This window comes from Papio anubis, chromosome 5 (genome assembly GCF_008728515.1).
Source record: "Papio anubis isolate 15944 chromosome 5, Panubis1.0, whole genome shotgun sequence".
Taxonomy (NCBI): domain Eukaryota; kingdom Metazoa; phylum Chordata; class Mammalia; order Primates; family Cercopithecidae; genus Papio; species Papio anubis.
The window spans coordinates 33701095-33723552 of NC_044980.1; the positions used below are offsets into that span (position 1 = coordinate 33701095).

Below are 22458 nucleotides of genomic sequence, written 5' to 3' on the forward strand. Positions count from 1 at the left end.
GTGGTTAGTCAACTAGAGACTGTATGCTTCTTATCCTCATTTTTTATATTATTTTCTGAGATTATATGTACAGACCAAGGAATAGTCCCTAATTTCTGTTTTTATGAATCATAGTGATGAGTGAGTTACTCAGGAGCTCATTTCATCAACTGAGATAGGCTCTGTAGATGGAAGCCTTGATCTTCATCTGACCAGCTGCCCACGATTCTCACCCCTTTCTGTACTTCAGGGCATCCAGTTCACCTGGGAACTTGAAGGAAGAGAAAAGAGAAGAATAAACAGTACACACACACGCATGCACACACACACACATACACACAAATATATATACCTACACTTTACCCTCTGAGATTCAGATTCCATTGTCTGGATGTTGCCAGTCAACTGGTATTTTTTTTTAAAGCTCCCTGGGTGATTCTAATGTGAAGCCATTGTTGACAAATGATGAACAAGGCAAATGGAGACAAAAGGTAGCTAGTCTTATCTTGTACTATAAGAAGGAACCCCTGGGGTGTCCAGCCTGAGATTCTGCCCCTGCTGGCCACCCCAAAGGACCAAAGTAACCACTGATGGTTTTTCATTTTTCTATTGTACTCAAGAATTTTTGGCTTCTAATAGGTTTTTATTAGTGTTTACTGGGATACAAAATCAACCTAACTCCATTGCCTTTATCACGGGTTTTCATGAATCTGTAATGGATCTCTTTCTTTTCTCCCACCGCCAAAATTGGCCTCTTCAGACTAGTCATCTTGGGGGATCAGCCAGCTATTGCAGGAATGCTATTATTACTCAAAATATGGTTGGGAACAGGTTTAGAATTGTTTTCGTTGTGTGAGGACTTAAAAAAAAGAATCTCAGTGGTTGGGAATCTTTATCCTTTGAGAATAGGATTTTCTTTAGGGCAAATCTAAGAGCCTAAAAAAATTTGATGTCAAGTCAGGTAAATAATGTGTCAAACTGGTAAAACCATTTTTGGTCAAAAATAGGGAGTGATTGAAATAACAGAACGATTTTTCTGAGCAGTTCCACAGAAAGTTCCAAAAATATTTTGAGAAATGGCAACATCAATATAGGGGGATAAGTGGTTTCCTTAAGTGACTGCCTTGAGGAAAATACTAATTTATATTGTTCCAATTAAAGTGATCTTTAATCTCAAGACTCAGTCATTGTGTTTGCTTTTAAAGTTCATTGTCATTGCTCTTAAAGTTATGCCATAAAACCACATGGTGCAGTAGGATTTGCTAAAATACCCCTAATGAGATGTATGTCCTCTTAAGTAGGGGAAGTTTCCCTCTAAGAAACCCATAATCTGAAAGCATTAGCTCAGAGTGAATAAACTGGTGCTGTCACATAGTTTTGTTTCATTGTACTTGATGTTAAGAAATAGATTAGACAGGACTGTAGTTATTTTCAGCATAACCAAAATCTTCCCTCACCTCTTTTTATTGTAGGGAAAAATAAGTTGTGTGTGTGTGTGTGTGTGTGTGTGTTTTGTTTTGAGATGGAATCTGGCTCTGTTGCCAAGGTTGGAGTACACTGGCACGATCTCTGCTCCCTGCAACTTCCTCATCCCAGGTTCAAGCGACTCTCCTGCCTCAGCCTCCTGAGTAGCTGGGATTACAGGCACCCACCACCATGCCCGGCTAATTTTTGTATTTTTAGTAGAGATGGGGTTTCACCATCTTGGCCAGGCTGGTCCTGAACTCCTGACATCAGATGATCCACCCACCTCGGTCTCCCAACGTGCTGGGATTATAGGCATGAGCCACCACACCCAGCCAGAGTAAGTTATTTTTAATACATGCTCATTGTAGAAAAGTTAAGAAATACAGTAAACTATAAAGAAGAAGATAACTCAAGTTCCTACTCCTATCAGAAAAAAAAAATTCTATTTTGTTGTATTTCCTTCCAGATTTTCCCAATATATTTTTACATGCCTGAGATCACATTATACAATAAATTCTATATCCTGCATTTTAATTTAACAAATATCCCACCAGTTTCATTTCCCGAATTAAAGGCTCTTAAGAAGCATAGTTCTTCGTGGCCTCATAACACCCTGTGGGTAGAGCTCGTATTTATCACCAGAGCCCTCACCCAGTTCCTGAGAGGCTGGTACAGTGCTGGGCAGGAAGACCTGGATGCCCCAGGGCAGTGCCCACTTCCTGCAGACTAAGATGGAACCACTCTCTAAGAGCAACACTGGAGGGAGTGCTGCAGACACAGCCTGGATATTTCCCGGGATTGGCCAGGGGGAACCAATTGAAATTGGTGGAATCCACAGCACTTTGGGGTCACAGGACATTGTCCAAACATTCCGTGGGTTGAAGATGGCCCAGAGCTTCCGTCACTTCCTTCTCCCCTGACATTTTTAGCCATGATGCCAGCACTTCGCTCCTTGGGATTCATTGTTTTACTTTGCTCTGAATGAGGTACCAGCTTCTTCCCATGATTTCTTGAAAGCATGCAAAGAGAACACAGGAACAAAAGAAGAAGAACACTACATGGAAAAAAGTGCATTTAGAAAAACACTTCTCATTTTTTTTCTGTCCCAATAAACAGGTTAAATTGTAATGGCTTTTATTGCCCATGCCTGTGTCTTACCTGTTGGCTATAATACCCACCTGCTCACTCTCCCTCTCAAGAAAGCATATCTGAATACAAGGGAAGGATGAGGTTACATGAGTAACAGTGCTTAGTGGTCATCACTAGTCCTAAACATGTATTGTGGTGGTTAAGGGATGAATTAAATGGCTTAACTTTTACAGGTATTGTCTTTTCACTGAACCTACCTTAAGTTTTGCCACTTTATTACTGAGATGCAGTCACCTTCAATCTCAAGACCCAGTGAGAACTGGTACAAAGATCTGTTACCATAAATCCTGCCCTGTAGAATTTTTGAAGAACACAAAACACACACACACACACACACACAACCATCTTTCAAAATCTATTACACTGGCTCTTTTTATTCTTTTTATCTGTGATTAATGTCTTCAGGATGGTCAAATTGGTATAATTTCCTACTTTTTAAACTTTTGACTGAATTTAAGTTATAGAAGCAAGAATCTGTTAGCATTTTTAAAAGCTGTTTTTCTACATGAAATGCTTGGAAATCTGAGAATTTTTATGGATGCTTTACAAGCAATTTTAAGAGCAAAACGCTGTCAGAAGATAAGGCCTTGGATGTAGTTCTGGTGCAACATCGACAGTCGTGTCATTTTATATAGCCTTGGAGGTTTGAGGCTTAAGTGAGATGGTTGGTGTGGGCATCTTGGCAGCGTCAGGCTAACATAAGTGCTCACTGCATTTCCCTACTGTATTATCATGATTATAGCTACTCCAGCCAGATCATCTTTATTATGTTGTATACATTGGGCTTTTGAAAGGTTTTACATCTTTTTTCTTTTTAAAGGTTTTCAGTGACCACACCTACAAATCAAAAAAGAAAATCCAAAGGAAAGACTCCAGAACATGACTTAGGTTTTTGATTTTTGGGTTTTCCCCAAATTCCCTTTTTTGTTTTGTTTTGTGTTTGTTTGTTTGTTTTTTTTTTTTTTGAGATGGAGTCTCGCTCTGTTGCCTAGACTGGAGTGCAATGGCTTGATCTCGGCTCACTGCAACCTCTGCCTTCCGGGTTCAAGTGATTCTCCTGCCTCAGCTTCCCAAGTAGCTGGGATTACAGGTGTCTGTCACCTCGCCTAATTTTTTGTATTTTTAGTAGAGACGGAGTTTCACGTGTTGGCCAAGCTGATCTCAAACTCCTAACCTTAAGTGATCTGCCCACCTCGGCCTCCTAAAGTTCTGGGATTTCAGGTGTGAGTCACCACGCACGGCCTCCTCCCATTCCTAAATTGCTAGTTTGCCAACTAGCCCACAGGCATATAGTGACCAGATGGGAAAGTCAGCGGTCAGGCTCGCTGGACCATCTCTGAACTAGACTCACATTATTTGTCTGGCATTTTTCATTGCAGTAAGAATAGGCAATTATATCTGTTTCTTTAGAAAACACTTCTCCTAGGCAAATAGTAAAATTGACTCCTAGTCTTTTTTTTTTTTTTTTTTTAAGTTTGCATTTAGCACCCTGCAGTATGAGATAGAATTAAATAGAAGCATTACCACAGGCACTAGCTTCCAGACTCCCTTTATTAACAAGCATATACATTGGATACTATGTGATAGAGTTTCTAAATAAGTGGGGCTTAAACAAGATAGCATTGTATCCCACTCAGGGGAGTCCCACACTGGTATGGCAGCTCTGCCTGGGCCCCTTCACCTTGTTGCTCTCCCATCTACGGTATTACTGGGTCCCAGTGGTCCAGGATGACTCCCCAGAACCTGTGTGCCATCAGCAGAAAGGGAAAGGCAAGTGTGGCCCACACACTGCACCTGCACATTTCCACCCAGATCTGATGCACAGGGAATGTGGTCCATAGCCACATCTGGCTTTATGGGGAGCTGGGGACTTCTGGGTAGCCATTTTACCAGTTAAAAATGCAAGGTTTTGGCGGGGTGTGGGGGCTCACACCTGTAATCCTAGCACTTTGGGAGGTCAAGACAAGAGGATCATCTGAGGTAGGAGTTCAAGACCAGCCTGAACAACATGGTGAAACCCTTTCTCTGCTAAAATTAGCTGGGCGTGGTGGCGGGCGCCTTTAATTCCAGCTACTTGGGAGGCTGAGGCAGGAGAATTGCCTGGACCCAGGAGGCGTAGGTTGCAGTGAGCTGAGATCATGCCACTGCACTCCAGCCTGGGCAATAGTGTGAGACTCCATCTCAAATAAATAAATAAATAAATAAATAAAATTTAAAATGCAAGGTTTTGCTGTAGAAGGAGGTAGAAACAGAGATTAAAGGATGATTTGCAGTTTCTGTTCCACTCACATATCTTGAGTGTTCTCTGATCCTTTTGCACACTTGACTTTCCTAATAAAACTTCTTTTCTCATAAAAGAAGAGAGATTTAGGAGAGTGAGCAGCTCAGATATGAAAATATGAATCCTTAGAAGGAGGAAAACTGGAGAGCCCTTACCTATCCCTCGCATCTCCAGTTGCCGGTTTAGCTTTGGTTTTGATTTTTGGGTGGCCTTCTCTTCTATGACACCCTTTAATCCCACTCAAATTTGACACTGTGTGAAGGCACAAAAGATAGCGTGCCTTGAAACTCAGGCACTTTAGAGTATGTGGTGTTTTCAAATATAATTGCAAATTATACCCAATAAATTCATGATTTATGGTAATTTATTTGCTATTAACTCATGTATGAAGAGGTCAAAAGGCCAACCATATATAATGATCAGCATAACTTGGCCATGAGAATATTTCAGTATCTTTAAAAAAAAAAAAAAATGAGTCGCCCAGACTGGAGTGCACTGGCGCCATCTCAGCTCACTGCAACCTCTGCCTCCTAGGTTCAAGTGATTCTCCCACCTCAGTCTCCTGAATAGCTGGGATTACAGGCATATGCCACCACACCCAGCTAATTTTTGTAATATTAGTAGAGATGGGGTTTCACCATGTTGCCCAGGCTGATCTTAAACTCCTGGGCTCAAGCGATCCACCCACCTTGGCCTCCCAGAGTGCTGGGATTGCAGGTGTGAGCCACCACACCTGACTGGCCATGAGAATATTTTAAATACACCCATAGGCCAGACACGGTGGCTTACACCTATAATCCCAGCACTTTGAGAGGGTGAGTTGGGAGGATCACTGGAGCCCAGGAGTTCGAGACTAGCCCGGGCAACATGGCAAAACTCTGTCTCTATTTTTAAAATAAATAAATCAAAATAAAATTTAAGGAAGATACACATACCCAAAGCATCTTTTGTGTCTGTGTAAAACACTGTGCAAATCTTTTTTTTTTTTTTTTTTTTTGACACAGAGTCTTGCTGTGTCGCCCAGGCTGGAGCTCAAGTGATCCTCCCACCTCTCAGCCTCCTGAGTAGCTGGGGCTACAGGCATATGCCACCACACCCATCTGATTTTGTATTCTTTGTACAGATGGGGTTTCGCCATGTTGCCCAGGCTGGTCTCTTGAGTTCCTGGGCTAAGAGATCCAACCGTCTCGGTTTCCCAAAATGCTGGGATTACAGGTGTGAGCCACCATGCCTGGCCTCAAATCTACACTGTACTTTTAAAATAAGGAGAAACTAAGGGATAATTTCATAAAAGTATTTATTGGTAAGAATGGTTATTGTAAATAAATCCTTTACAATCAGATTTTATCTCTCCTGGAACTACAACAAGGTGAATGGACTTGTGCTTCAGTGATAAAAATTTGATGTGAAGATGAGGAATTCCAAAAATAATGGTTAAATATAGTTAAAATTGTAAATAAAAAACAAATCAATTTATGCTTTGTTGTTTAAACATATTCTGCATTCAAAAACTGATTTTTAAGAAAATATTTTAAAACTTTATATCTAGTTCAATGTCATTTAATTATCTTTATTTTTAAATGTTGCTGTATTGTGATCCGAAACTATTTAAGAAATAGTTTATTTCTCACTATTTAAGAAACATTCACCTTTTGGATTTGTTAGCCATATCTTTGTATCCTATGTTTTCACTGGTTTTAACATTTTTCAGGCCGGGCGCGGTGGCTCAAGCCTGTAATCCCAGCACTTTGGGAGGCCGAGGCGGGTGGATCACGAGGTCAGGAGATCGAGACCATCCTGGCTAACATGGTGAAACCCCGTCTCTACTAAAAATACAAAAAACTAGCCGGGCGTGGTGGCGGGCGCCTGTAGTCCCAGCTACTCGGAGGCTGAGGCGGGAGAATGGCGTGAACCCGGGAGGCGGAGCTTGCAGTGAGCCGAGATCGCGCCACTGCACTCCAGCCTGGGCGACACAGCGAGACTCCGTCTCAAAAAAAAACAAAACAAAACATTTTTCACATATACTTGAAAAGTATTTTTATAGTCCCATTAATGATTCCTCTATGATATTACTTAATTCTTCCCTGTTTTTTTCCAGCTGTCTTAAGAATTGAATACATGGTCACAGTCTGAGGTAGTTTTAGGGAAAGGTGCCCTATGGCCAGAGCAGCTGGGCCATTCTCCTCAGACAGCCTTTAAGTAATAGGGTTCTTAGACTACCTGTAATAGTCCAAGACTCTTAATTTATAAATATCATTAGTCTTTTATCGCAGGCAGAATTCTGCTGGAATGCACTTAGGGTTGCCCTTGTTATTTGCCTGTAGGGAAATTGCTTCCTGATATTCTAGACAGATCCACAGCTATATGGGAGTCAGAGATACATTGTCTCATCATAGTTGGATTCTATCACTAAAATAATATTTTGTCCAGAAATTTTTGCATTTGGAGAGAGAATTTTGTGTTAATATTAGCGATGAGAGACATCTTACTTCAGTGTTACAGTGTTCAGGGAATGATGCGTCATTCGGATTTTGAAACTATTTTTAGTGAAAAGTACTTTTGTGTTGCTCATTAGAAAAACATCACAGGGCTGGGGAATAAAAGAATTTTTGCTTCTATAGAAACCTGGCACTTCCAGGTTTGACTAGAACACTTATTCAAAGTGAAAAGAAACCCTGTTATTTTATGATAAGTTGTTTACATCTCCCAACCATCTTGTCTTCGGAGAACTGTGCCTGTTTCCAGTGGGTGCTGCTTATACAGAACAGCTTTAGTCCATAACAAGGACAAGTTAATGCATTGTATGTACAGCATAAACAGCCTCCTTCTTACAATCAGGATGTGTTCCAAAACTTCATTTGTAAGGCATTTGTTTAAAACTCAGAATGTGCTTGTACATAGAAACAGTGGTATTCGCTGTTTTTATTTGTTTATTAAATAAATAAAAATGCAAGGTTTTGCTGTAGAAGGAGGTAAAACAGAGATTAAAAGATGATTTGCAGTTTCTGTTCCACTCACATATCTTGAGTGTTCTCTGATCCTTTTGCACACTTGACTTTCCTAATAAAACTTCTTTTCTCATAAAAGGAAAGAGATTTAGGAGAGTGAGCAGCTCAGATATGAAAATATGAATCCTTAGAAGGAGGAAAACTGGAGAGCCCTTACCTATCCCTCGCATCTCCAGTTGCTGGTTTAGCTTTGGTTTTGATTTTTGGGTGGCCTTCTCTTCTATGACACCCTTTAATCAATGTGTATGGTTATAATATATAAAACATATATTATATATTTTATCCAGCTTATAAGTATCCAGCTTATAAGGTCAGTGGTGCTAAGGTTAAGAAAGTGCTTTAAGCACGTCCTAAAGTATGGGAGTTATCTACAGGTGTTATATTGGGTCAAATAGTTTGGGAAATCCAGGATTAAGAGTTTACTAGGTGTGCTGGGTTGTCTGGCAGTGGTCAGGTCCTCTGCTCTGACCCTCTTCCCAGGTCCAGACATTTGAAATGAGCATACCCTCTAATTCAGATGGACAGAAATGTATTGAGAGCCTACTTTGCCGCGGCAGTGTTGTCGATACTAGAGATACAGCAGGGAATCAACAGGGGTGTCTGTCCTCACCAAGCTTATATTCTCGTAGGGGGAAAAGCAATTATCTATGTAAGTGTGTGTCTGTATAGAGAAAGAGGTAAAAGGGAGTGATAGAAGCTGCTAAGTGCTATGAAGGATAAAGAAATAAAGCAGGGAGTGGGGTTAAAAGAGTTAGGGAGAAATTGGAATTTGAAACGGGAAAGTCAGGAAAGACCTCACTGAGAATTTTACAACTCTCTCCCTTCTTCTATATAAGAACTTTGAAATTCAGAAAACTCCAGGTAATTTCCATTCAGGGCTGGAGTACATTGAGAGGAGGCGGAAATGAGATGTCAAAAGTAGGGGCTGAAGTGTGTGGATCTTTGATGTATTCTGCTGGCTCGTGAGTTGCCTTCACTGGGTTCCTCAGCCTGTGGTGTGCGTAGCCTGGCATGGCTCTTGTGGACACAGGACATTTGGCAAACATACAGACAGCTGAAAGCAGAGCTGCTGAGCTGCATTATCATGAGTCCACCACAAGCGTCTAGCCTGGAGCTGCTTCGTACCCCAAGAGAACGGCAGTTGGAGCCTGTGAATGTCATCCAGTAGGTGGGAAGGGGGATGCTCGATTCTCCCCACTCTCAAAAATAAACAGTTCCAGCCCAGGCACAGTAGCTCATGCCTCTAATCCCAGCACTTTGGGAGGCCAAGGCAGGAGGACTGCTTGAGCTCAGGAGTTCGAGATCAGCCTGGGCAACATGGTGAAATCTCATTTCTACAAAAAATACAAAAATTACCCAGGTGTGGTGGCATGCTACTCGGGAGGCTGAGGTGGGAGGATCACTTCAGCCCAGCAGGTTGAGGCTGCAGAGAGCCATGATCATGTCACTGCACTCCAGCCTGGGTGACAGAGTGAGTGAGACCCTGTCTCCAAAAACAAAACAAAACAAAACAAAAAAAAAAACCACAGTTCTGTCTTTTTTCGAGAATAACCTATTTCCTTATAGCTGTCTTCTCACAGATAAGAAAGAGTTTTTTTTTTTTTTAAGTGTGACCTTTTTTAAAAGAATTATTATTTGAAAAAATCCATTTAGGACACAGCGCCTTACACCTCGCAGCCAAGAACAGCCACCATGAATGCATCAGGAAGCTCCTTCAGGTAAGCTGGTGACAACTTAGAATTATACATGTGTCTGTTTTACAATTTAAAAATAATCGTATTTGTGAAAGAACAAACATACCCTCCATACCCACTCCTTTAAATACTGTCCCCAAACCTGTGTTTCCTAAGAAGCTTCATGATTGAAATGATAGCCAAGGAGGAGATTATCTCCATAGCAACTCCACTGGCAGAGAAGAGGATCTAATCAAAATTGGAGTGTCTTTTTTGGGATCTAGCCTTTTTCTCCCCTTTATTTAGTTCCTCCTTTTCTTTGCTGAAGGATTCACACCCTCTAAATAGTGTAAGTTTTTAAAACATCCATTTCTAAGCTGTTGGAGATCCTTACCACACAGGATCTCTAGTATCCTAGTATTGTTAAATCATCAGTAGAATGCAGCTCTTCTTTGAGAAGCAAAATTTCAACCATTATTTCCTCATATGTAACTTGATGAGCTTTAGTTCTTGGGTTTTGTTTAAGTCCTTGGTTTTATTCTTCTTTATAATTTTCAGCCAACTCCCTAGTTCAATAATCTTGCCAGGAAGTTTATAATGATCCCTTAAAATGACAACTTCCATCAATCTTTAAAGATGAATGTTTAATGAACACCCAACAGCCGTCTCTACGGTAACATCCAGTTGTTGCCAGTCAAAATGCAAGCTGGCTGTTTTCAGGAACAGCATAGAGCAATAAAATACGTGTTTGCTTGTACTGTCTGTTCTGTTGAACTGTTGTCTTGGCCTTAACAAGCACTATGTGGGACCCAGCATCTTGCTTTAATTTGGTTTTGAAATTCTAATGCAGAAATGCGGTCACATTCTTCAACTTGTCCTGGTCTGTTGATCACACAGCTTCTTGTCTTGCGTTACGTGATGCAAGCTATTGCCAGTTCCAAGAATGCTTAACTTTAACAGGTCTTTGAAGCTAAATTCAAGAAAAAGAGATTAATGTCTGTGATGTTGTATTATGAGGCTTCCCTTTGAAGACAACTAAAATAGAACTTTTCTTACCTGCCTCTCCTGGGACCAGACACTCCGGATAAGTGAAAATCATTGCTCAAGTGCTCTGCCTCCATATCCTTGGCCCTACCTCAATTTTTAAGTAATTGATTTATGTTTGAAATCTCCATTCCCATTCTGGCTTGGCTATCCAGACTTTGCATCTGACTCTGATTTAAAGGAAGAATTAACCTGACAAGCTGGATGTTCTCGTGGGCAAGAACCAGATATTCGAGTCTCTAATGTAATCTTATATCTGATTATGCAAATGGATTGGTTTTTCTTCGGAATCTTTGAAGCCTTTAAACAGTTCCTTGTGCTGTTTTAAAATTAGGCCAAAGCATGGTAAGTCGTAACTTAATCTCCATTCTTCTTACCACGGAAGGGCAGACATTTCACTAGCGTGGTAGTGTGTTATTACCTCCTCTCACTGCCAAACCATCCAGATTGTTCTTCTTCCTGGGTGGTGGTTAAAACCTCAGCCGTGTCCTCCTGTTGGGCGGTTTTCCCAGGTCCCATTCCTCTTTGCTCTCTAGCCAGTTCTTCGCCTCTTGTCTCAGTAGCCCAGGCTCTCTGTGCTGTGATCCCCGTTACCTCCTGTTGTCCCCCACTCCTATACCCTCTGCACTTATGGATCTCCCTGAGCTCTCCAGGCCTTTGCTCTTATTGCCTGTCTGCTGGAGCCATTCCCCCCTCCAGTGGCTACCAAGGTAAAGTTCTTCCTTCTCACGGCAATGAGCACAAATAGACCCTTTTGAGATTCTTCAAATTTAAATAAGCTCTCTCAGACCGGGCGCAGTGGCTCATGCCTGTAATCCCAGCACTTTGGGAGGCTGAGGCGGGTAGATCACCTGAGGTCAGGAGTTCGTGACCAGCCTGGCCAACATGGTGAAACCCCATCTCTTCTAAAAATTACAAAAATTAGCCGGGCATCGTGGAGCATGCCTTTAATCCCAGGTACTCGAGAGGCTGAGGCAGGAGAATCACTTGAACTTGGGAGGCGGAGGTTGCAGTGAGCCAAGATTTCACCACTACACTTCAGCCTGGGTGACAGGGTGAGACTCCATCTCAAAAACCAAACCAAACCAAACCAAACCAAACAAAAAACAAATGAGCTGTCTCCCTCCCTGAACCCTCAGCTATTCCTCCCGCCCTTTCTCATACTGTGTTTCCTGGGCACTGTGCATCGTGTCAAGCAGTGACAAACAGCAGCCCCTATTGCAGTGGAGCTCCCAGTCTGGTAAACAATCCACAAATAAACATTACAGATTGCACAGCAGTTCAAAAGGAAGCTAACGGGTTACTGTAAGAGAGGAATGAGAGGTGGAGGTTCATGGGAGGCCTTGTGAAGGAGGTGATATTTAAGCTCAGACCTCCAAATGATGCAAGCAGCCACAAGGAAAGCGTTCTAAGCAAATGGAACAATGTGTGCAAAGGACCTGAGGTCAGAAAGGTGCTGGCCAGGGAGGAAAGAAAGCCAGTGTGTGGGCCTGGGGCAAAGCAAGTAAGGAGGAAAGTAGCACAGGATGCAGGGCCTTGTATGCCAGGGTGGGCTTCACTGCAGTTCATCCTAAGTACAGCATGGAACTGTGAGGGGCTGTTCAGTAGACAGTGAGAGTCAAGTTTTAAAAGAGAATTCTAATTGTTTAGAGAATTGATAAAAGGGGGGGAAATGCAGAACTGGGGAGACCTACCAGGAGGCTACCTTAGCTGTTCAAGTGAGAAGACGCTGTCCTAAAAAAGGATGTCAGGAACAAGAAAGGGTAGAGGGTAGATTGGAAGTGAGTTTTGGAGAAAAAAATTGACAGGACATGGTGGTCCCCTACATATGGGAGGAGGACGAGGGCAGCGGGGAGGGGAAGGAGGATGAGAAGGAATCAAAGCTGAGTCGCTGGTTTCTGGCTCAATGCCTAGACATGATGATGCTGTTGATGGAGAAGGTAGTCAGGGAGGAGCAGGTGGGGCACTGGGGAGGGGAAACCAGAGATTTTGGCTGGGCCTTGGAGATGCTAATAAGACATCAGAGCAGAGATGGGAAGTAGGCAGTGGGTTATCAAGCCTAGCGCTTGAAGATGACAACTGTTGTGTTTGAGTGAGAATACAGGCCCTAGCCCAGCCTGTCTGAGTTCGAATCTTGGCTCTGCCATTTACTGCGACTTGAGCAAATTATCAACCTTTTTGTGCCTCCGTTTCTTCATGTGCAAGTTGGAGTAATGATAGTATCTACCTCGGGCTGTTAGGGGACCTAAAGCAGTTCTTTGAACAGTGCGTGGCACATGAGAGCTAATACTTACATAGCAGTTATTGTTGTTACTGTTAGGATCTCCACATTTGGGAGTCACTAGCGTCCATTCTTCTCGATGATATTTCAGGCTGTGGGTGTGGAGGAGCTTACCAGGGAAAAGAGCTTAGAGGAAGAACACTGAGGAGCCCTGAGATTTTCTGTTTGGCTAGAGGAGGAGCCGCAAGAGGAAAAGCAGAATAAGATGAGCCAAGCAGGGCTCTAGGAGCCGAGAGGTTGGAGAGAGGAGAACAGAAATGTTTATTGTCATTGGAAACATGAAGGTTGTTGGTGACCTTGACCAAGGCCATCTCCTTGGACTCGAGAGGGAACACCCAACTGCAGTGGTTTCAGGAGTGAATGGAGGTGAGGGTGCCTGGACTGCATGTGGGTAATCCTTAGGAGAAAGCTGGTTTCATGAAGGGGGCAGAAAGGGCAGGAGATGGGGGAAAAGATAGGATCAAGATGAGAGAGCCTAGAGCATGTCTATTAGCTGTGGAGTGCTGGAGTGATGAGGGAAGGAGAGGGACAGACAGGTGAAGCAGCAAAGAGGGGAGAGTTTGCCCACCCCAAAGACATAAGTCTCCCTCTCCATAGGAGACTGTAGGCCCCTGGAACACAGCAGTTGAGGTTTACTTATGTTAATAGTCTTGCTAATAAGCCACATCATACCTTGCAGGAAAAGTCTGAACTGAATAGAATTGGTGCAGGGTATTTTATTATATGGATGTATTTATTTTTGTCTTATAGTCTAAATGCCCAGCCGAAAGTGTTGACAGCTCTGGGAAAACAGCTTTACATTATGCAGGTAACTTTCATTCTCCTATTTGTCTTCTTCTGCCATTGGAAACACCAACTTTTCTTTTTCCTTATTCAAGCCATTAACCTACCATACTATTCCTGGTGCTCTTTTCTGTCATCATTTCTAGACATTCCCATTTTACTCTGTTTGTAAAACATACAGAGTTTTACTGAGGCATATGCCTAGAATTCATCAGTTGCTTTGCCACCTAACCACTGAATTTTATCACGATTAATATATTTTAACTAATTTAAGGTTTCTTTTTAAACTAACAGATATTCCTAAGCACTTGTAGATATGAGGTAATGTGTAATACAGACTTTTTGATTTGAGGATTATTATGAACATCAGTCAATTTTATTTACTAACATTTTGTTTTAGTACGATTACACAACTTCAAGTGACAAACGTTGACACTAAACTATGAGTGATTAGGTTTACACATGGGTTTTATTGCTAGTTGTGGAAAAGCTAAGTCCTGTGAAAACCTGAACCAAATATTTGCCTAAAGGCAACTGGCAGTCATTGGCCTTAGGCCAGCATAACTCTGAAATTAAGCAGTAATTTTAAACACCTCACTCTTAACCTTCCTAACACCATTTCTCTTCAATGCAACTAAAGTGAATATATGTAGAATGGGTAGAATATGAACTAAGTATTTGATACCCCTGGTTGTGAATAACTGTATGACTGGCTGTGGTGTTTATATTTTCCTTCCCCCAGCGGCGCAGGGCTGCCTTCAAGCTGTGCAGATTCTCTGCGAACATAAGAGCCCCATAAACCTCAAAGATTTGGTAAGTACCAGGTGGTCACTAGACGTAGAGGTAGACACTGGTTTCTAAAACTCAGTGGGTTACCTCTGGAGTCACTGAGACTTTAAACTAGCAGTCCCCAACCTTTTTGGCATCAGGGGCTGATTTTGGGGAAGACAGTTTTTCCATGGATGGGGGTGGGGATGGTTTCAGGATGAAACTGTTGCAGCTCAGGTCATCAGGCATTGGCGGATAACCTAGATCCCTTGCATGCTCAGTTCACAATGGGGTTTGTGTTCCTATGAGAATCCAGTACTGCTGCTATCTTATAGGCAGTAATGCTCCCTCGCCTGCCACTTACTCCTCACTGTGCAGCCGGATCCTAACAGGCCACAGACTCATACTGGTCTGCAGCCCCTGCGTTGGGGACTCCTGCTTTAGACAACTAACTATTGGGCAAAATTCTATTGCTTTCAACCTAGATTCTCTTCTGCAAAATGGATTTATGTATTATTCTTAATCCTTTTCTCATTTGCCCCAAGAATACTCACCCGTGGTGTTTGGGGATGCAGCATTTACCTCAAGATAACTTTGCCACGAAATATCTCATTTTTATTAGTAGTATTTTTGCAAAGCTCTAGTATATTGGCTTTGGAAACGAGACATTATTCTATTTATAGCATTCTGTTTTTAGTAGTGGTATTTCCATTTACAAAATATAGTAATTCTCGATTGCTGAAAATGTCAAATCCTAGAAAATGTAGCATTTGTATGTGTGATGTTAACGTCACTCTCAAAGAGTTGTTGGCTGAAGATTCATTTGATGAATCCGATTTTTCTGAAATAGATGATTCTGATGTTAGTTCTCTTTAGAAATAACTCCAAGAACAGTTTTTATATTTTGTTTTCACATTGAAAATCGGTCAGATTTGCTTCAGCCTCAAAGAGTGTGTTTATAACAAATTAAATGAGCTCTGGCAGAGAGCTGCATGGTTTTTTTTTTTTGTTTTTTTGGGTTTTTTTCCCCTAAACTGGGAAGAAGGTTAATTGGCTTCTAAAGCATTAGTAAAACATTTTGCAGCATATATTTCCTGTATAGGTATATTTATTTCTACGGCTATACATGTTTTCTACCATCAATGTAATTACAAATAAAGCTTAATTTCTTGATTTTTAAAAATAAAAAATAAGTCTAAATAGAAATTTTACTACTTTCTTTCTGCACCCCATCTATCACTTTGGATACCTTCTAAGCAGAATCTCCCAACTTTGAAGACCACTGCTAGGCTATTTTAACTTCACCAGACTATTTTGAGAATAAATTTATATACCTATCACATGGTTATGTTATGGGGTTAAATTTCATGTTGTAGCATGAGAACTGACATGCATACACTTATATTTGATGGAGATACTGTGAAGTGACTAGATAGAATCTGTAAATAAATTCATATTCCTTGAAGTTCAGTACTTCCTAAGCAGAAAGTATTTTAACTTCACAGAGATAGTGCCCAGAAATCTGTCTGAAATTCTTTATGACAATACTCAATCTTTAAGCAGCACTTGTATTTTTCAATAGTTGGATATATTGTAACATCTTTTCCCTTTGCCTATTGAATGCTTCTACCTTAAAACTCACTGTCGATGGATTTATAGGGTATATTCCAGAAAAAAAAACAGAATAACAACTTCTCTTTTTTTTTTTTTTTTTTTTGAGACAGAGTCTCACTCTGTGGCAGGCTTCAGGTCACAGTGGCGGATCTCGGCTCACTGCAAGCTCCATACTCGGAGTTCACGCCATTCTCCTGCCTCAGCCTCCCAAGTAGCTGGAACTACAAGCCTGCCACAGCAGCCAGCTAGTTTTGTATTTTTAGGTAGGCGAGGTTTCACCATGTTAGCCAGGATGGTCTCGATCTCCTGACCTCGTGATCCGCCCGTCTCGGCCTCCCAAAGTGCAGGGATTACAGGCTTGAGCCACCGCGCCCGGCCAACAACTTCTCTTCATGGTTTGTGTCACACCTAAGATTACAGAAAATACTTATGTATATTCTTCTAGTATTTTTCGTCATTTGTTTTATATTGTAATGTTTAAATGCTTAATCCACCTGACATAGTTTGTATATGAGTTGGAGACCTAGATTTCCTTTTTCCCGAAGGGGTTGCAATTGTCATGACATAATTATTCTTTCTATCCATTTCTTTATCTAGTCATGTGTTAGTAATAGACATAGGCTCTTAATTTATGTTATATTTTGATACATAGCAAGATTACTAAAGGGTACACTTTCTAGTAAGAGTGGAATGGCAGGATATATAATCATTAGTGCACTGGGAAGAAGTCGCATACAGGGCAGTGGGATCTTCTGGTGTTGTGGGGAGACACGCCCTTCCTTTCTCCAGCACCATCCCTCAGTATACCCGGTACACTTGCCTTGAGCCTTTACACACTTTGTGTTCTGCCCTCTCTCGTGATCACCCAAACAGTGATAGCCAAGGGCACAAGCAGCCCCAAGAAGCTGGAGCTCCTATGTAAAAGCTAGCATTCAGTAAAATTCTGTAACAAGAGTTGTGCCAACATACAGTTGTGACTCTATGGGGGTACGGAATATCAGGATGGACCAGATATTAGATCAGCAGTCCAAGTCAGGAGAAAAATGTGCAAAAAACAGGGGCTGACTTTTGCAGTTCTGGCATTTTGTGCCTGAGTTAAAATCTAAATCTGAATTTGTCTCCTAGGATGGGAATATACCGCTGCTTCTTGCTGTACAAAATGGTCACAGTGAGATCTGTCACTTTCTCCTGGATCATGGAGCAGATGTCAATTCCAGGAACAAAAGTGGAAGGTACCCCAGAATTAGGCAGAAATCATGTGACTTCAGTGATATCCACATTCTGGGAGTATTTCAAAATATCACAGCTATATTTTGGATCATTTGTTATAAAGGATTGTTAACTTCTTCCCTTTTGAAAATTCTACTGTTTTTGATAATCAAGTATCTATGTTGACTTTAAAGCAATTTTCCCCAGACATCTGTGGACATCATTGCTGGCTAAGTCCGTGAGGAGACTATGAAATGCTAATGTGAATAAACAATTTCCTGTGACTTTCTATGCAAAATAAAATAAACCTATTGGTTGATCTGGAGAAATGGTCTTAGAAATATATATGTTATTTAAAATGCTTGAGGTGAAACAAGGATAAGATTCATGCCAGTCAATTAAATCGCATCATATTGTGCCAAATAGTATAGAAAGAAGATTATATTGTTTGACTAAATATGGTTTAATATTTTGACTTAATCTGAAGTTTAAAAAAAAAAAAACTAATTTCATCTTGATAGCATTCCACTTCGAATTCCTCGACGATTAAGTGTAATAAAGGTTTAACTGCACTTATTCTTCTTTTCTCTTTTTTTAAGACAACTGATTTCCCAAGAAAGAGTTTTTACATTTTCTTAGTACTAATTTTGTATCTCCTTTTTCCTTTAGGACTGCTCTCATGCTGGCCTGCGAGATTGGCAGCTCTAACGTCGTGGAAGCCTTAATTAAAAAGGGTGCAGACCTAAACCTTGTAGATTCTCTTGGACACAATGCCTTACGTTATTCCAAACTCTCAGAAAATGCAGGAATTCAAAGCCTTCTATTATCAAAAATCTCTCAGGATGCTGGTATGTAAAAGAAAATAGCCAATGTTGTTTTAAGTTTATCCACTCCATTTTCCCCAAAGGATAAAGGAATGTGTGCAATATGATATATTTTATTATTCTTTTAAACATATTCTTGAAGAAAAATGGAGTGTTAAAAAATATTATATATGGTATATGTGTGTGTATCCCCCCACCCAAAGTGAATATGAATCATTATGCTTCTTATAGTTCTTTTTTTCACTTTTTCCTCTATAGATTTAAAGACCCCAACAAAACCAAAGCAGGTATTTATCTTTGGGGGCGGCTTTTATGTTTCATTTATGCTTGTGGGAATTTAAAAATGTTCAGATTTAACCACTCTGGTCCACTGGTAAAGTAATAAAGACTATATTGAAAATACTTAAGGACTGAACTATCTTTGAATAAATGAGTCATTGTTATAAAGTGGTAGAAGTTGCCAGGCGCGGTGGCTCATGCCTATAATCCCAGCACTTTGGGAGGCTGAGGCTGGCGGATCACCTGAGGTCGGGAGTTCGAGAACATCCTGACCAACATGGAGAAACCCTGTCTCTACAAAAAATACAAAATTAGCCGGGCATGGTGGCGCATGCCTGTAATCCCAGCTACTCAGGGGGCTGAGGCAGGAGAATCACTTGAACCCAGGAGGCGGAGGTTGCAGTGAGCTGAGATTGCACGATTGCACTCCAGCCTGGGCAACAAGAGTGAAACTCCATCTCAAAAAAAAAGAAAAAAAAGGTAAAGGCTTTCTTAATAATTTGCCTTATTTCAAAAGCATGTAACTTTAAACTTGCTACTTATATGTTCATCTTTTTCTGAAATGTACTAACTCATACTTCCTATTGGTGTGAAAATGTTTGATGTGGCTTAAACTCTGTGACTGAATAACACTGTTTTAAATACTTGTAATATCACATGAGCTACAGAGCTACAGCCAGAAAACGTTAGCTATTTAATGAAAATAAGAGAAGTTAGCTTTTTCTTTTTAATTAGGGTTTTTCTAGAATGTCATGTAGTGTTACACAAAGTAGAAATTGAGTATGCCCTGTTACTGTGTAGTTTTTTCTAAAAATGTATTGTCACTATCTGTTTTTTTGACGAACAGTGTGTGTTTGGTTTTATGTGTTTATTTATTTACGCATCTACATTCTTGAAGAAATCATAAACAGCAAAGACTCAATACTGAAATTTATGTGGTAACTGTATTACTTATCAGTAGCCTTCAAAAATGAAGTTATCTCTTCCCCTCATATTTAGTCTTTAAGAAAAGGAATGGAAGTAATGCAGACATGTGGGAAATACCATTGCTTTTCATTAATAGAGAAAGCTGGCTATGATTGTATTCTGGATTCTAAGCTGTAGTAGACCTGAACCTCTACTTTCCCAGTTCTCCACACCAACCTAATCTGGTTTTGTCTTATGTGTTTTTATTTTCTTGCTATTAAAGCATGGGCTGCTAGAAGAATACTTGCGCATGCATATTATTTATTTTTAGGTTGGTAGCAGATTTCAGATATTGATAAAGTAAGAAATGCATGAACTTTTGAGGTTTTTCTCATGTGTTTGATAAAGCTACTTGCTCAGACTTTACTAACCAAACTAACCCACCTCCATTCTTTGGACTGTGATAACTTTCAGCATGACCAAGTCTCTAAAATAAGCTCAGAAAGAAGTGGAACTCCAAAAAAACGCAAAGCTCCACCACCTCCTATCAGTCCTACCCAGGTAAAAACAAAAGCAAACAAACAGTCAATAAATGCACCACAAGAAAGCCATAAATTTGTCATTTTGTTTAGACCAAAAAGGAATGTTTTAGAACTGACCTTTAAGTGCATATCTAACATGTTTCTTAGCAGTTTTAAATTACAAATTGTGGTAAGAAGGATTTTGATGATTAGTATGGAAATAATGTTGATTCTTATCTATTTAAAAAAAAAAAAAAACAGAATCTAACAGGCTCTTTTTGAAAAGGCTCAAGGAAATTTCTCAAAATCTTATCACAGAAACTTTCCCTTAAGTTCAATTTATTTTTAGTTCCTTATATTAAAAGATCTAGTAAGGGGTGGGAGAATGAGTAGCCAGTGAGGCAATTGTTAAAATGAATTTCAGTTGGTTTCTTGAAACATTGCTAGAATGTATTTGCCTTTCTAATTGCATTTAAGGTTGGCTAATATTAAAAGTAGTTTTTATTTCTGAGCTTATAGTGACCTTTGCATAGAGGAGGAAGCTCAGTAATCTATGTAACAGCATGTAAAAACACATCGAGATTTGTTATTTTAAAATTCATAGGCCACAAAGAGAATAATCCATATTTAAATAGTAGAGAGGAATAGCTCATCTCGTATTTTTTAAATGTATGTTAGCGTACTTATTAATATTCTTAACCTGCAATGGAAGTTTTATAGATTTTTTTGAAAACTGATTCTAATATAGGAGCAAAGTTATATTCTATAAACTTTCAGAAAGTATTTGAAGTAGCTGAACTGCATTGAAAATATCCTACCCTTGAATTAATTGATGCCAAGGATACTTACTGTTAGATTTCATTGCATTGGCTAAACAGGTTGATCCTTCAGCACTGGAGAAGAGGAGTTTGAAGATACATTCTTTATTGATGATTTTCATTTTGTTTCTTTTTTAGTTGAGTGATGTCTCCTCCCCAAGATCAATAACTTCGACGCCACTTTCAGGAAAGGAATCAGTATTTTTTGCTGAACCACCCTTCAAGGTATTTCCTTTCTGTATTCAGTTTTGTTACTGTATTTTAAGATACCTGATAGACTTGCTTTAAGTTATATAACACTGGGTAACACAGAATATACTTCTGAATCATTGGTTCACAACCTTTTCACCATGAAGTACCCCTTGATTATTTTTTCTGGCATGGACCCCACAAAGCAAGAATGTGTGCGGCTAGATTGTATCCATAATAATTTAAAATTTTTAAAAAATAATTGAGTGAATAAATTAAATTTACAAACCAATAATTGATTTTCTTCATTTAAAAAAAAAAGAGACGAGGGCTGGGGGCAGTGGCTCACACCTGTAATCCCAGCATTTTGGGAGATCAAGGTGGGCGGATCACCTGAGGTCAGGAGTTCAAGACAAGCTTGGCCAACATGGCGAAACCCCATCTCTACTAAAAATACAAAAATTAGGCCAGGGCTGGTGGCTCATGCCTGTAATCCCAGCACTTTGGGAGGCCGAGGCAGGCGGATCACAAGGTCAAGAGATCGAGACCATCCTGGCCAACATGGTGAAACCCCATCTCTACTAAAAGTACAAAAATTAGCTGGGCATGGTGGTGCATGCCTGTAGTCCAAGGGAGAATCACTTGAACCCAGGAGGCAGAGATTGCAGTGAGCCGAGACTGCGCCACTACACTCTAGCCTGGCAACAGAGTGAGACTCTGTCTCAAAAAAAGATAAAGAAAAGAAAAAAATACAAAAATTAGTTGGGCTCGGTAGCAGGCACCTGTAGTCCCAGCTACTCAGGAGGCTGAGGCAGGAGAATTACTTGAACCCAGGAGGCAGAGGTTGCAGTGAGCCAGGATCAGGACACTGCACTCCAGCGTGGGTGACAGAGCGAGTGTCTTGTGTGGGGGAGCAGGGACAGTTTATTTCTATGGAATCTAAAAAAGTTGAACCCATAGAAGCAGAGAGTAGAATAATTGGGGGAGTGGTGGGAGTTATTGGGGAGATGTTGGCTACAGGATACAACATTTCATCCAGATAAAAGGAATAAGTTCAAGAGATCCATGGTACAACATGGTGACTATAGTTAACAACAACGCATTAGATTCTGCAAGTCACTTAGAGAGTGGATTTTAAACGTTTTCATCACAAAAAATGATCAGTGTGTGAGATTAATTAGCTCCATGGCCATTTCACATTATGTACATATTTGCAGACATCATGATGTATGTGGTAAATATATACAACTTTTATTTGTCAACTAAAAAATAAATTAACTTTTTCAAAAATAAATAAGGTGTAGAAGTTACTAGCTTCTACCTGTTATTCTCCTCATTCTTTCCTGAATGCAGAATATTGAGGAAATGCCAAAAATTATATTTCAGGAATTTCTCTATTTATAACGAAATATCCTAGATTGGATCCTGGGACAGAAAAAGGCCATTATTCGAAAAACTGTCACAATTTGAATAAAGTTGTAACTTAGATGGTAATAATTTACCAATTGACAAATGTATAATGGCTACATATGTTGTAAACATCAGGATAAATAAGTGAAGGTTTCTATCTTGCAACTTTTTTGTAAATCTTAAATTGCTCCAAATAAAAAGTGCTTTAAAAGTTTTTTTAAAAAAGAGACAAAGATAAGAGCTTGCTAGATAACC

At 40.2% G+C, this 22458-nt stretch overlaps 1 protein-coding gene across 7 annotated transcripts in view; it reads left to right on the plus strand.

Annotated features, from left to right (window-relative positions):
• The window catches only part of RAI14 (retinoic acid induced 14), a 175507-nt gene that overhangs the window by 136909 nt on the left and 16140 nt on the right, over positions 1–22458 (plus strand). For 4 of the 7 annotated variants that reach the window (XM_017959471.3, XM_021939276.2, XM_017959470.3 and 1 more), the window contains 8 exons: positions 9538–9602; positions 13633–13690; positions 14408–14478; positions 17173–17279; positions 17926–18104; positions 18339–18367; positions 19740–19826; positions 20743–20829. In XM_017959471.3, the coding sequence (XP_017814960.2) occupies positions 9538–9602; positions 13633–13690; positions 14408–14478; positions 17173–17279; positions 17926–18104; positions 18339–18367; positions 19740–19826; positions 20743–20829 (683 nt within the window). The remainder of the gene's footprint in view (positions 1–9537; positions 9603–13632; positions 13691–14407; positions 14479–17172; positions 17280–17925; positions 18105–18338; positions 18368–19739; positions 19827–20742; positions 20830–22458) is intronic. The other 3 variants (XM_021939277.2, XM_017959472.3, XM_009208240.4) reach the window with 1 other exon arrangement.